This window comes from Rhamphochromis longiceps, linkage group LG17 (assembly GCF_057381845.1).
Source record: "Rhamphochromis longiceps isolate RC_006_pf linkage group LG17, R_longiceps_female_GT1.1, whole genome shotgun sequence".
Classification (NCBI taxonomy): Eukaryota; Metazoa; Chordata; class Actinopteri; order Cichliformes; family Cichlidae; genus Rhamphochromis; species Rhamphochromis longiceps.
This window is the reverse complement of record NC_140573.1, coordinates 42252397-42265589: the sequence shown is the minus strand read 5'-3', so window position 1 is coordinate 42265589 and position 13193 is coordinate 42252397. Positions and strand designations below refer to the sequence as shown.

At 41.1% G+C, this 13193-nt stretch overlaps 1 protein-coding gene across 1 annotated transcript; it reads left to right on the top strand.

Moving 5' to 3' along the window:
* Nucleotides 1–4267: 4267 nt before the first annotated feature.
* On the top strand, nt 4268–13173 carry mrps33 (mitochondrial ribosomal protein S33). Its single transcript, XM_085386443.1, has 3 exons — nt 4268–4567; nt 10130–10346; nt 12692–13173. The coding sequence occupies exons 2-3, from the start codon at nt 10132–10134 to the stop codon at nt 12795–12797; spliced, it is 321 nt and encodes a 106-aa protein (XP_085242569.1). The 5' UTR covers nt 4268–4567; nt 10130–10131; the 3' UTR covers nt 12798–13173.
* Nucleotides 13174–13193: the final 20 nt, after the last annotated feature.

Below are 13193 nucleotides of genomic sequence, written 5' to 3'. Positions count from 1 at the left end.
GTGTCAGACATGGCGTGCTCCTTCCTTGAAGAGCCAGTAGATGTTGAAGCCCAAATTCTCCGCAGAGCTCTCCGCCGGGAGAGAGTGATTAGAGCGCGTTTGGACATTTTATCATTTCCTGATGATTTCCTGTGTGAACGTTACCGTTTTTCAGCACAATCTATAATTTATTTGAATAACATCCTCAGGCCTAATATTGCTCATGTGACACATCGCGGACATCCTCTCAGTTCTGTACATATTATTTGTATTGCACTTCGGTTTTTTGCAAACGGGAGCTTTCTGTATAATATTGGTGACGCTGAGCACGTTTCCAAGGCTACCGTCTGTCGGGCAGTCAGGAATGTTACAGTTGCACTGAAACGTCTCCTGTACTCGTCTGTGGTGTTCCCCGGCCATAGACCCACAAGATTCATCAAAGAGGGATGCCACAAAATTGCAGGTAGCAGGATGAACGAAACTTAATTCATGATGTGGTGATATTTGAACTACTACTTAAATTTTACATTTATTTTCACAGTTCCCAGGCGTGATTGGCTGTATAGATGGCACTCACATTCCAATCATTGCTCCTTCAGTAAATGAAGGAGACTATGTGAACAGGAAGTCTTTCCACAGCATTAATGTACAGGTGCATAGTTCCCTGTAGCATTTCAAACTAACAGATTATTTCATTATAGTAATGGATGCTAATTTGTGTTCTCTGCACTGTGAAGATCATATGTGATGCTGCCAACATTATCACAAATGTGGAAGCCAACTGCTCAGCCTCTGTGAGTGGTGGTGGTGGAGGACCCCCACCTGTTTTTCGGGCCTCCGCTTTTTTTCTGTTGGCTATAACGGGTCACATTTGAGCATACAGAGTAAGCAAATATGTACTTGTAATGTGCTCAGATAATTTCAATAAGTGCTTACAGAAAGAAAATTAATGTAGCCTCTAACTGCAATTGATTTACATGGGACAAACAGACCAAGCACTATGGCTCATAATACAATTACACCTTACCTGTTTGGACTATATTTTTATATTTCATTTTTACTTGCTGCCAGGAACGTTTGGGGCCTGTTGGGTTGCACCTGCGCTCACATCACATCACAAAATAAAATGTATGAAATAAAAAATAAAATAAAATATGATAAAATAACGTGTTAAATGGGTGGAAATCCCTCGATCAATGTTTAAATTAACACTCACGCATTGACTCTGTCGGCTATGTTTTGCCATGCATGCTCCCTTTCTTTTACAGCTGAGCCTGTGTTACTTTTTTTCCGCAAAATTTGCATGTTATCAGCATATGCTGCCATCAGAATTTCGGCCTCAAGCGCTGTGAAATACATTGACCGCGCCTTCTTTCCCTCCGTCTCCATGGTGACTCGCTTAATCTGTGCTCCACTAATCAGGGCTTTATGTATCCTCGTGCGCGCGCTTAATTTGGGGTTAAAGCAACTCCGCGTTGACTGAACTAATTGTTATCAGCCTTTCTGAAACCGAATATTCCGAGTTGGACAGTTCGGGGTTACTCAACCCTGAGTATCGTTTTTCACTCTGAGTTTTCTAAACCGGCTTCCTGAAATAGGGCCCTGGAGCACAGTTGGGAACATCATGCTGTGAGGCTGTTTTGGCGCCTCGGGCACAGGAAGCCTTGTTTGGTTGCATGACATCATGAAAAAAGAAATTATGTTGACATTTTGAAGGAGAATTTGCAGAAATCTGCTCATAGTCTAGGCTTAGGTCATCGCTGGGTCTTCCAGCAAGACAATGACCCAAAGCATGCATCAAAATTAGTCCAACAGTTCCTCAAGGATACCAAAACCAAGATCCTGGAGTGGACCATTCAATTTGGAGCAGCTAGAACAGTTTGCAATGGAGGAATAGGCCAAAATCCCTCAGGAGACCTGCGCCAACCTTGTAAAGACCTACTCTAAGAGATTGTTGTCAGTTGTGGCTCAGAAAGGGTACAGTATTGACTATTAATGGCCATGGGGCTAATAATTTTGGATGTTTCATTTTTGCCCTTTTTTCAGTTTGGTGTATCAATAAAATATTGTAATTAAACTTAGTGGACATATTTATTTTGGAAGCAGACACACTATACAAAACAAAGACTTGTTGTTAATGGTCATTTTCACACTGAAATCAAGAGTGCTGTCTAATTTCATAACGGGGGCTAATAATTTTGCCATCAACTGTAGCTGGTCTAACTGATCTCAGAACAGTAGGCACCATACCTTCCATCAGTTCAGTCACAGAGTGGCAGTTTATCCACAACGAGCATGCACAAACCACCAGAAACAAGCTGCTGGCCCCTCAGCTTGCTCATCTGCAGTCTTTGTTAACATGAGACGAAAATGCCTTCAGAGAGAGATAAATACACTTTGCCATGAGATGAAACAAGCACAGCTTTCTTCAGCCACAAGTAATGTAAAGGCTGTAATGTAAAGGCTGGATGCACATATTATTTGACAGGTGAGTAGCTTTATGACAGAGCTGTCTGACATGAAAGCCTTGCTTTACCTTGGTACATTTTAATTTAAGTCTATTTTCAGACGTGAAAACACTTCAGGTCACCAAGACTTTTACAGTCTAACATCAAAACCATGATGCTGGTACTGTAGATGAGCTTTTTATTCAATAACTCATATTCAACCACAGTAAATAAAAAAAGGTTCTGTGTAACGCACGGCTCTTAGACAAACGTTTGCAAAAGCATCTTTTCCAAGTGTGCTACTGATGACACTGTCTCATGCATTCTTACACTACTATACACTGCACTATTGCTGGTTGTGCTCCACTCTGGACTGGCTGAGTGAATGTGACTACAGTAAAGCGACTCTGTTGGCAGGTTCAAGCACACGTGTGCACTGTGGTCCCATAGAGCACTGAGCCATGGGTCCCATGCACCTACCTTAAACGTCTTAAACGCCAGGCAGGTTAGGACCCAAATACCTCTCAAGCTGGACTGAACTTAACAACAGCTTTACTGCTGGAGAAAATACAAATAACTAAATACAAAGAACTTAACTGTCAGGAACGCAAACACTCGAGATTGTGTGAAAAGGAATGACAGAAAGAAAGTAAATAGCAAAGATATGTTGAATAGAAAGGTATTAATGAAATGTCACAAAACAATGTTATTAAAATATCATTATGAATTTACAGTTTTTTATTTATACAGGCGCAAATTAAACCCAATTTGTGCCTGTGTGTGTGTGTGTGTGTGTGTGTGTGTGTGTGTGTGTGTGTCAGAAAAAGTGTTAAGCATAGATAAAAGTGCTGCAAAATGAGACTTTTAGAAAGCACCTTTAGTGTTCGACAGGTTTGCTACAGTATGTTGTCAGAAGTATTCATTCATCTGTCTGCACATGAATATAAACTTTCTTAATCCACAGGATATTTAATATTTAATATGATGCTAGCGCGCCCTTACCAGCTATACCAGCTTTACTAATACTTTATTTTTTTATTAAGTTTATATGTTGTGTTTTTTGTTGTTTGGTTTTTTTAACGATGGACGTAAAGTGTGTCAGTAAAGAGTAATTGATTGAATTATGTGCTGCAGAACACGTGGGCTAAATGTTGTTTTGAAATGCTTCCGTCTCATTATTATTATTATTATTTTTTTTTTATTGAAAGAAATTTTCATATACAAAACAAGTCAAGGAAACAGACCAGAATTGTAACAATTTACATTATAAAGATGGTGAAGCAAGTCATCATAACTTTACAGTGAGAAAATAAAAGTTTCTAGGATAAAGTAATAAGGAACATAGACCTTTTGACACAGGCAGGAAAATTAGAATAGCAAGTATTTTGTGATTTTACAGCATAGTACAGCAGTTTTTTTGTTCATATTTGAAATAAGCTTAAGTGACTTAAAATATTGACAAAAGTAATTCAAGAAGACGGTAAACATAGGAGAGGCATTCTTCCACTTACATAAATGAATAAAAAACTTACATAGCACTATTACAAAATTGACAACATCTGAGATTTCAGAATCCAGATTGTCCATAAAGTAAAGAATATCCTTAGATGTGAAGGCAGGTACATTGGAAATTCTGAGTGAAACCCAACAGTGTATTTCAAACCAATTCCGTCTCATTATTACCAAGCCAAATTAAAAATCAGCGCCTCCTGCACTTATAAGCGAACAGCTGCATTTAAGCGGAACTTTGCCTATACCTGTCACATCCACGGAACTATTAACAGGGACGGACTTCCGCTTTGATTGCGTAAACGCATTGGTGTATGCGTAGATAAATTAGAATATATCGACTAGGATACTGTTTTCTAGGATGGTGTTTTCGAGAATTTAATGACGGCTAACGGGTACACATATGTGTAATAAAAACTACTAATTGTTCCAACGATAGATATGTGTAATTCACACAGAGTCGCACAAACAGGAAGTAAGAGGAACAAGCCAATCAGCTCCACGGAGCATGTGTCACGCGTGATGCACCGTCTCTGGTGAAGGTTACGGTTAGTTGAACGTGTGCACTGTTACCTGTTACCTGAAGCAGAGGCTACAGACAGATTCGGGAAACAACGCCGTGCGCAGCTGCGGTAAGGATTAATTTCACTGTCATGAAGCTGTTCGTCTGCTCACAGCAGCTCACAGACACGAGCTGCTTCCTCCTGTTCAAACACAGAACAGTGTTAACAGATCGTCCTGTGACTGCAGCATCAGAAACCCTACTTCTCATATTTACCTGCTGTTCAGTGATCCAGTCTAACTCACTTCGGCGGCCTCCCGGTATAATTTATCCCAGCTGACCCAAAGTAACTAAAAACGTGCTAATATATAATTACTAATAGTTCTAAATCTGCAATACAACGAACCTTGCTAACTGAATTATACGGACCCACGAACGCACTTTGATAAGTTAACATAGTTTATAATCTGGATTTAGCGAGTTTATGTAAATCTACGCCGCCGGACTCCTGGGTTTACCGGTGTTCCAGATTAACTGGCGCTTAGATCAACTGGTGTTGGTCGAACAGATGTGTGGCAGTCTTACGTTTCAGGAGCTGCTACCGACAAACCAGTGTATGTGTACTCCACTGTGCTCTGTGAGTGACGTGACCTGCAGTTAAATATTTGAAATGATAAGCAATGGTGCTTCAATCAGAATTCTTTATTCATTTCTATGGAAATGATGCCGTTTCTCCAAGACCAGAACAGGCTGGACTAAATTAAATAATACAGCATATTATACAGTTTATAAACTATAAGAAACAGCTCTAACATATGTTTCCTTTATTAGCTCCTTTAGCAGAGAGAGGAAAAATTGTACTTTCTCATAATTTACAGCAATAATCAACACGACCGACTCAATTGTCTCAGATCATTTAGATGCTAACGCTGCATTTTCCAGTTCAGGCCAAAACCTGCTGATCTTTATTAACCCTTGAATGTCAGGCTGGCATAGCTAGTTATTACATTAGCATCAGGGAGAAGGCTAGCTATACTACGGCACATGGTATGTTAAATGTTTTTGGAGGAATGTTCACTGTGCTTTTTATTGTTTCCTTTACGTATTGTGTATTAGTGCGAGGAAAATAAACCAGTTCTTGCTGTATGCATTCCAGTCATATGCAGCTATATGTCTCAATAAGTACATATTAGAGACGCCCAGAGCTCCATCTCTTCAGCCACCTTCTCTAGCTATCCTGGGGGGACACCAAGGTATTTCCAAAAAATCTGAGAAATCTACTCTTCTGTGTATCCTGGGTCTGCCCTGAGATCTACTTCCAGTGAAACCTACCCAGAACACCTTACCTAGGAGGTGTCAGGGAGGCATCCTAGTCAGATACTCGAACCACCTCAACTGACTCCTTTCAGTGTGGTGGAGTAACAGCTCTACTCCAAGCTCCTCCTGAATAACCAAGCTTTTCACCCTGTCTCTAAGGCGAAGCCAAACCATCGTGTAGAGCAGGGGTGGGGGAACTCTAGGCCTCTAAGGCCGGTGTCCTGCAGGTTTTAGACGTGTCCTTGATCCAACACAGCTGATTTAAATGGCTAAACGACCTCCTCAACTAGGGCTGGGCCATATTATACCGTTCACGGTAATACCGGTATAATGTTAGGCAACGATAGGAAAATGAAATATCGCGATAGAATATGAGTAAAACGCGCATGCGCAGTGCCTTTGTTTTCATACGCACATGGCCGATTGTTGAGTGAAACAGATGAACCAGAATTGGTTTGTAAAAATGGTGCAACTTCAGTGATGTGGAACTGGTTTGGTGTTTGTCCGTCAGATACACGACAAAGCACATTTTTTTGCAGAACATGCAAGCGGCCGTCGTTATCCGGTTGTTCAGTGATGACGCGACGAATCCTACTTCCGGGTCTAAAGTAGTCTGCGTTTAATATGGCTTTTGTGTTGTTAACATGTTTAATGTTATGTATTTTCTTCTATTTGATCTCAAAAAGCTCCTAAAACAGTCAGCGACCACTGTTGACCTCCCTCGGCTTTTATTACCGCTAATCATTTATTTAAGCTCAGTTTTTAAAACCTTAGGATGTAACTACAGCCCAGCCCATGCAGCAGTATATGAATGACTAACCTCGTATTGTGGATGGATTATCTCAGTTGTTCTCCTGGCTGAAGTTTGGTCCTTTTACAGCATCCTGCCATGCGATTACATTTGTTCCTGACCACCGAGAACACTCACATTAACTTTTATCGAGTGGAAAAAAAGTTAGCTTGTTTATATTATGCTAACATAGCTGTGTCGCTAGCGGTCACGTAGCACATCATTATATAGCAGCTAGCCCAACTTCAGTAACCCTACAAACGTCACTGCTGTTTAGTTTTCTGTCTTCATTTATGCTGGAAGTGATAGCAGAGCTGTACGTTTGAATTTGTTTCCAAAACCCTGCAGTCAGGACATGCTATATTGTATTTAGATAGAAGCTAGCGAGCTAACTCCCTGCTAACTTCTAACTCCGTTAAATGTCATAAATTCCGTTTTCATGGATGCCTGGATGTTAAACTCAATTGTTACACCTGGTAGAGCAGAACGCTGATCATTTTATTAAAGATGAAAGATGAAAGACAGTTTTTCAACTCTCAGTAATGCCATAGGGTTAGGGTTAGGGTTACCTAACCCTAACCGGATTGTCGGACTAAGATGCTATTAAATCTGGGAGTAATCTGGGTCCTAAACTCCATATTCTTCAGGTCAAACAACACTGCAGCATCACTGAGAGTTAAAAACTGTCTATATTCTTTCATCTTTAATAAAACGATCAGCATCGCTGCTTTACCAGGTGAAACTATGAAGTTTAACTTCCAGGCATCCATGAAAACAAAATGTATTACATTTAACGGAGTTAGAAGTTAGCAGGAAGCTAGCGGAAGTTAGCTCGCTAGTTTCGCTAGTTACCTAAGCATGATATAGCATGTTCTGACTGAGAGATTTCTGAAAAAAATCAAACGTACAGCTCTGCTATCACTTCCAACATAAATGAAGACAGGAAACTAAACAGCAGTGACGTTTGTAGGGTTACTGAAGTTGGGCTAGCTGGTATTAATGATGTGCTACGTGATCGCTAGCAACACAGCTATGTTAGCATAATATAAACAGTGAAGCTGGAGGATGAACGCTAACACTTTTCCACTTAAAAAAGTTAACGTGAAGGTTCCTGATGGTTAGGGACAAATGCAATCGCATGGCAGGATGCTGTAAACGGACCAAACTTCAGTCAGAAGAACAACTGAGATAATCCATCCACAATACCAGGTTAGTCATTAATATACTGCAACAACATGGGAATAGAGCAGCTGTGATAGAATACAGCATTAATGAATCAATGGTACAGAAGTGGAGGAAGCAAGAAGAATGAGTTTAATAAAGTTTGATTTATCTGACTGCTTTGTTTCGCTTAATGTGCCTTATAATCCCGTGCACCTTATGGTCCGAAAAATACGTACTGCACACTGCAGTTTAATTCAAATTCAAATTTTATTTGTCACGTACACAGTCATACACAGTACGATATGTAGTGAAATGCTTGGACAACTGCTCGTGACCTAAAGAAAACAAAAAAGGAAAGGCTATGAATAAGATAGGAAATAAATATGAAAAATTAAAAAGGGTAAATTTAACTAGGAAGGAATAAAATATAAATTAAGGTTAAAAATGAAATAACTGTACAACACAAATTAGAATGAAGGGTAAATTTAACTGGGAAGAATAAGATAAAGATAAATATATAAATTAAAGTTGAAAATAAAATAACTGTACAACAAAATACACAATACACAATATAGAACTATATAAGAATGTATGAAGAAATCTAAATATAAATAAATATATACACAATAACAGCAGCTGTACAAGTCTTAACCGGAAATGAAGAATATAGTGACCAGTGTTGTGCAAAAACAAAGTCCAGAAAGTCCAGTGTGTGTAAGAACCATATGTGTGGGTCAGTACTGTGTGGTGGTGTGATTGAGAGACCGTATCGCCTGCGGGAAGAAGCTCCTCCTCAGTCTCTCTGTGTTGGTCTTCAGGGAGCGGAATTGCTTTCCTGACCTCAACAGAGAGAACAGTCTGTTGTTGGGATGGCTGAGGTCCTTCACCATCTTCCTGGCCTTGGTCCAGCACCGCCTGCTGTAGATTGAGTGCAGGTCAGGGAGCTCGGAGCGGATGGTGCGCTCAGCTGACCGCACAACCCTCTGTAGAGCTCGTCTGTCCTGCATGGTGCTGTTCCCGAACCAGGTTAAGATGTTTCCCGCCAGGATGCTCTCTATGGTGCACGAGTAACAGTTCCTGAGCACCTTGGAGGGCAGTTGGAAGTCTCTCAAGCGTCTGAGGTGGTAGAGACGCTGTCGGGCCTTTTTCACCACGGTGTTGATGTGACAGGACCATGACAGGTCCTACGTGATGTGAACTCCGAGGTATTTGAAGCTGTCCACTCTCTCCACTGGGCACTCGTTGATGACGGGGGTCTGGTAGTTCCTCTCCTGCTTAGTGCTGAAGTCCACTATCAGCTCCTTTGTCTTACTGACGTTTAGAAGGAGGTTGTTCCTCTGGCACCAGTTCTCCAGATTCCTAATCTCCTTCAGGTAGCACCTCTTTTTAACTTCAGTGGATATTATACATGGTTATGCTCAGGATATGTCGGCCCATTTCTGCTGGAAATGCCTTTTGGTTAAACTTTCAGCAAGGAATTTGCATTTGCACTGTTACATTTTTATAAAGCTTTAATGTACATAAAAACCAGCTTCTTGTTTAAGTGAAAATAAATGGAAGGTTGTCTTTTTGCACTAGTAATGTTGTGGAGTTGTATTTTGTCTCGCATCAATTATATCATCAGTTATATCGTTATCGCAAATTTTCAAATATATATCGTGATAAATATTTTTGGCCATATCGCCCTGCTCTATCCTCAACATGCCTTCAACTTCTCCAGACGCCTGGTAATGAACTAGCCTCTCACATTACCCCTTGAGTGCAAACTAGAACTTCTGTCCATAAATATTATGAGCAGAACAGCAGAGTCCAAAACCCACTGAAGATGAGTCTGACTTTTTGCTTGCAGCGCAGACTAAACTTTCACGGGAACTGGACCCTGCAACAACAGGCTCGATCTACTCTGGAAGCCGAGGGACACGGTCAAATGCTTGCTCCAAATCCACAAAACACACACAGGCTAGTTGGGCAAACACCCAGACGCCCTTGAATGTTTTGAGTGGATGCAGAGCTGGTCCAGTGTTCCCTGACAAGCACGAGCATCTCATTGTTCCTCCAAATAAAAGCCCAAAATTTTCAGTCCTTTCTTACCATGAAGATGAATCACCAGCTCTTTTAAAATCATAGAAAAACTTACGTAGAATACTTTTACACATGCTACGTTCATGTAACTTTCATGCTGATTAAACAGATAAGTTGTACCACAAAGAAACCCAAAAACTGTACATTGTGATATGACGTGTTCAGAGTTATTTTTCACATTTTTCTTTGCTACGTAACTCCATATATCCTGTTTGACTTATTTGATGTCTTCAGTTTGTATCTACCATGTAGAAAGTAGTAAAATAAAGAAAAACATTAAATGAGAAGGCGTGTCCAAACTCGTCACATGTCAAACTCTGTGTTTCTTGTGCTCATTAGTGATGGCAGGCCTGTCCAGCTATGCATTGCGGATGGCCAGACTGAGCTCACAGATCTTTGGAGAAGTTGTGCATCCAACTGACCCGAAATCTATGAAGGTGGTCCAGCTATTCCAGGAGCCCCCTATGGCCAAGAGGAAGGAGGTGTATGACTGGTACCCACACCACAAGATTTACTACGCTGTGACCCAGAAGCTCAGGTTCATGGGTCTGTTCAGGTACAGTAGAATACACCTGTGATACGATGACAGTATTTACCTTTGTAAAAGCAAACATGGCTTCATTTATTTTTACACAGTTGTGCTGCCGAAACACAGTTTTAAGAGTTTGAAAGTTCATTTATTTTCATTTTTTGTGGGATTTACAAAAAAATGTAAAACAAATCCCACTGTTGTCATTTTCTCCCTTTAAAAATGTAATTACATTACAGTGTAGCTGTGATAATGAACTGATTACTGAGGATCATCCTGATTAAACAACAAACAAATATGAATATGCACGCTAAAATGTTTTGTTTGAAATACATTTTATAAATAATTGAAATTCAGCATGAAACACTGTAACATACAATAAGTATGTCAGTGCAGGAGCAGTTACATTGTTTCCAAAACCAAAAAAGATAACCAGGAAATGAAGGCCGGAATCCGAGAGAGATCCAAGCTCCGCCCTCTGCCTCTGTCGGTGCCTCTGAAATTTATCAGCAACTATTTATTACTTCAGAAAGAATTTGAAGTGACTTATAAATGGGGGAAATGTGAACTGCAGTTGCTTCAGAAAGTACTCTGACTGCTTTGCCTTTTTGTTAAAAACTGAAATGACTCATTTACAAAGTATAAGACGCTGAATGCAATATTTTAAAGGTCATCATGGGTAAGTCTGAAGAAGAGGGGTTTTTGCTTTCTTTGATTTTGGCATATTGGACGGCATCTTCGATTCTATCCATAAATGTTAATAATGTAAAGTGTGGTTCACGTCTGGACTGTAACTCGACGACAGTTCTTGTTTCTCAGCGTCGGCGTGGCCTCGTGCTGACCCACTGCTCACTGGAGCAGGCTTTCCTACCATGGAGCTGTGCAGCCTGACAACATCCTGCCACTCCCACACTTCCCACTAGTTTTTAATCACTTAATTATTCTTAATTACTAATTACCTTGTTACTAGATATGCATTTTTTTTTTGTTATTTATTCTGTTTTGTGATGAAATGTTTCTGTGGCCCAGATATTGAACTGATTGTATCCAAATGATTTGCTGTATTATTCATCAGGGGTTTTGTTTCTTTGTGTGCATTCAAAGATCATGTGATGTGGAGGTGTCATCATTTATCCTATTATGGAAAATGTCTCATGGTTACCAGTGGGGATTTTAACCACGCCTCACTAGACAACAATAAGTTGAGTGTGCACTAGAACAGAGAACGAGACATGCTGTGTGGTAATGCTGCTAAAGCGTACAGTGTCACTGGAGTTATTAGGCTGGCTATTTGAAGCTGCTGAGGCACTGCAGGGGTCCACGTGCTGGAATAAACTTTGTAAACCACATTGAGAGGACATTAATAAGCTGTATGACAGAGTATATTACATTTGTGTGTAACTACACCATCTTACCATCTCAGGGCTGTATGTTGCTCTGTGAACAAGAAGCTTTGGCTCATTACTTCCCTTAAAGACATGTTTAACTGCTCAGATCAGGGGTGTCCAACTCCGGGCGTCCTGCAGGTTTTAGATGTGTCAGCTGATTTAAACGGCTAAATGACCTCCTCAGCATGTCTTGAAGGTCTCCAGAGGCCTGGTAATGAACTCATCATTTGATTCAGGTGTGATATCTAGATCCCATCCCTGGCTTAAAGCTTCCAGGTCAGGCTCCCACTGAGGAGGGTCCAGCATGAGCTGAAGGCGAAGCTGAAGAAATACAAGGACTACTAGCTAACAGCACAAGATGTGTGGAGAAGAATGAAGAACATCATTGTGTTTAAGTGACTGGTTGTGGCTCAGTGATGGGAGAGTGGGTCATTTACCAGTTGGGAGGTCGAGGAAACGATCCCCAGCTCCTCATGTCCATGTGTCAAAGTGTCCCACTGAACCCCGGTTGCCCCCGATCCGTCCATCAGAGTGTGAATGTTAGATAAACCTGCTTCACTGTATGATTGTGTGTCCATTTAATGTCCACCAGTCCACTGAATGTGACAGACGACCAGTGAGCAGCCTGGAGGGAGCAAATTAGCTGCACCACTCCTCCACCAGGTTTAGCTCACAGCCCTCTGCTGCCTCCACACCCTTACTGCCTTTAGTGATCACTCCCAGTGGGAAACAAAAAGTTCAAATGGGTCACAGATATACTCGGGTAGCTGTTATGTTACATACCCGTGCAGGTAAAGTCTGCAGAGATGTCCTGTACACTTATTCAAAGTGGCTTTCATCTGCTTCACCAGAAAGTCCTGAGTGATGGTTTGATAACTTTCTGAAGAGATCTCATGTGAAAAACAGTGAAACCCATAAGATGAAGTGCATGTAAGTATGGCAGAAGTAAAAACTGTGTCTAATCAAATCCTTAATTTGTTTTAGAGATGAGCATGAAGACTTCAAGGAGGAGATGCGTCGTCTGAGGAAACTGAGAGGAAAAGGGACGCCAAAAAAAGGAGAGGGGAAGAGAGCAGGCAAGAAGAAGTGAACTGCGGCACGTCTGCTCCCCGAGGCTGCACAGGACTCGTTCTTCGGTTTCTCTGCAGGCTGCGCTGGCTGCTGTGCACCGTGGTGGGATGCTGGTCCTGAGAGCGTTCCACTGGTCGGGACTGTCCTGTGTTTCTGTGCTGACAGGACGCTCTGAGTCGGGCGTATCCCACTTCTGTTAAATTGTGTATGTCATTGAACGTGTGTGTGGCAGTAAGAGGGCTGTGCTTATATCTTATTACCACATAATGTCTTTCTGTCGAACAGCCCAGGAGGAAGCGTTAGCTGCTGACAGCTTGACTGTGGATGGAACGGCTCAAATGTATAGAAGTAGACACCCTTATTTTTCACAATAAAGTCAATGTGATAAATCTGCAGAGTGGTGCAAAACTTTGTT

What these genes read in the sequence shown, in the direction of transcription:
- mrps33 (XM_085386443.1), top strand. Translation starts at nt 10,132, where the DNA reads ATGGCAGGCCTGTCCAGCTATGCATTGCGGATGGCCAGACTGAGCTCA. An exon ending in AGGTTCATGGGTCTGTTCAG is followed by an intron (nt 10,347 to 12,691) that starts GTACAGTAGAAT and finishes AATTTGTTTTAG; the next exon opens with AGATGAGCATGAAGACTTCA.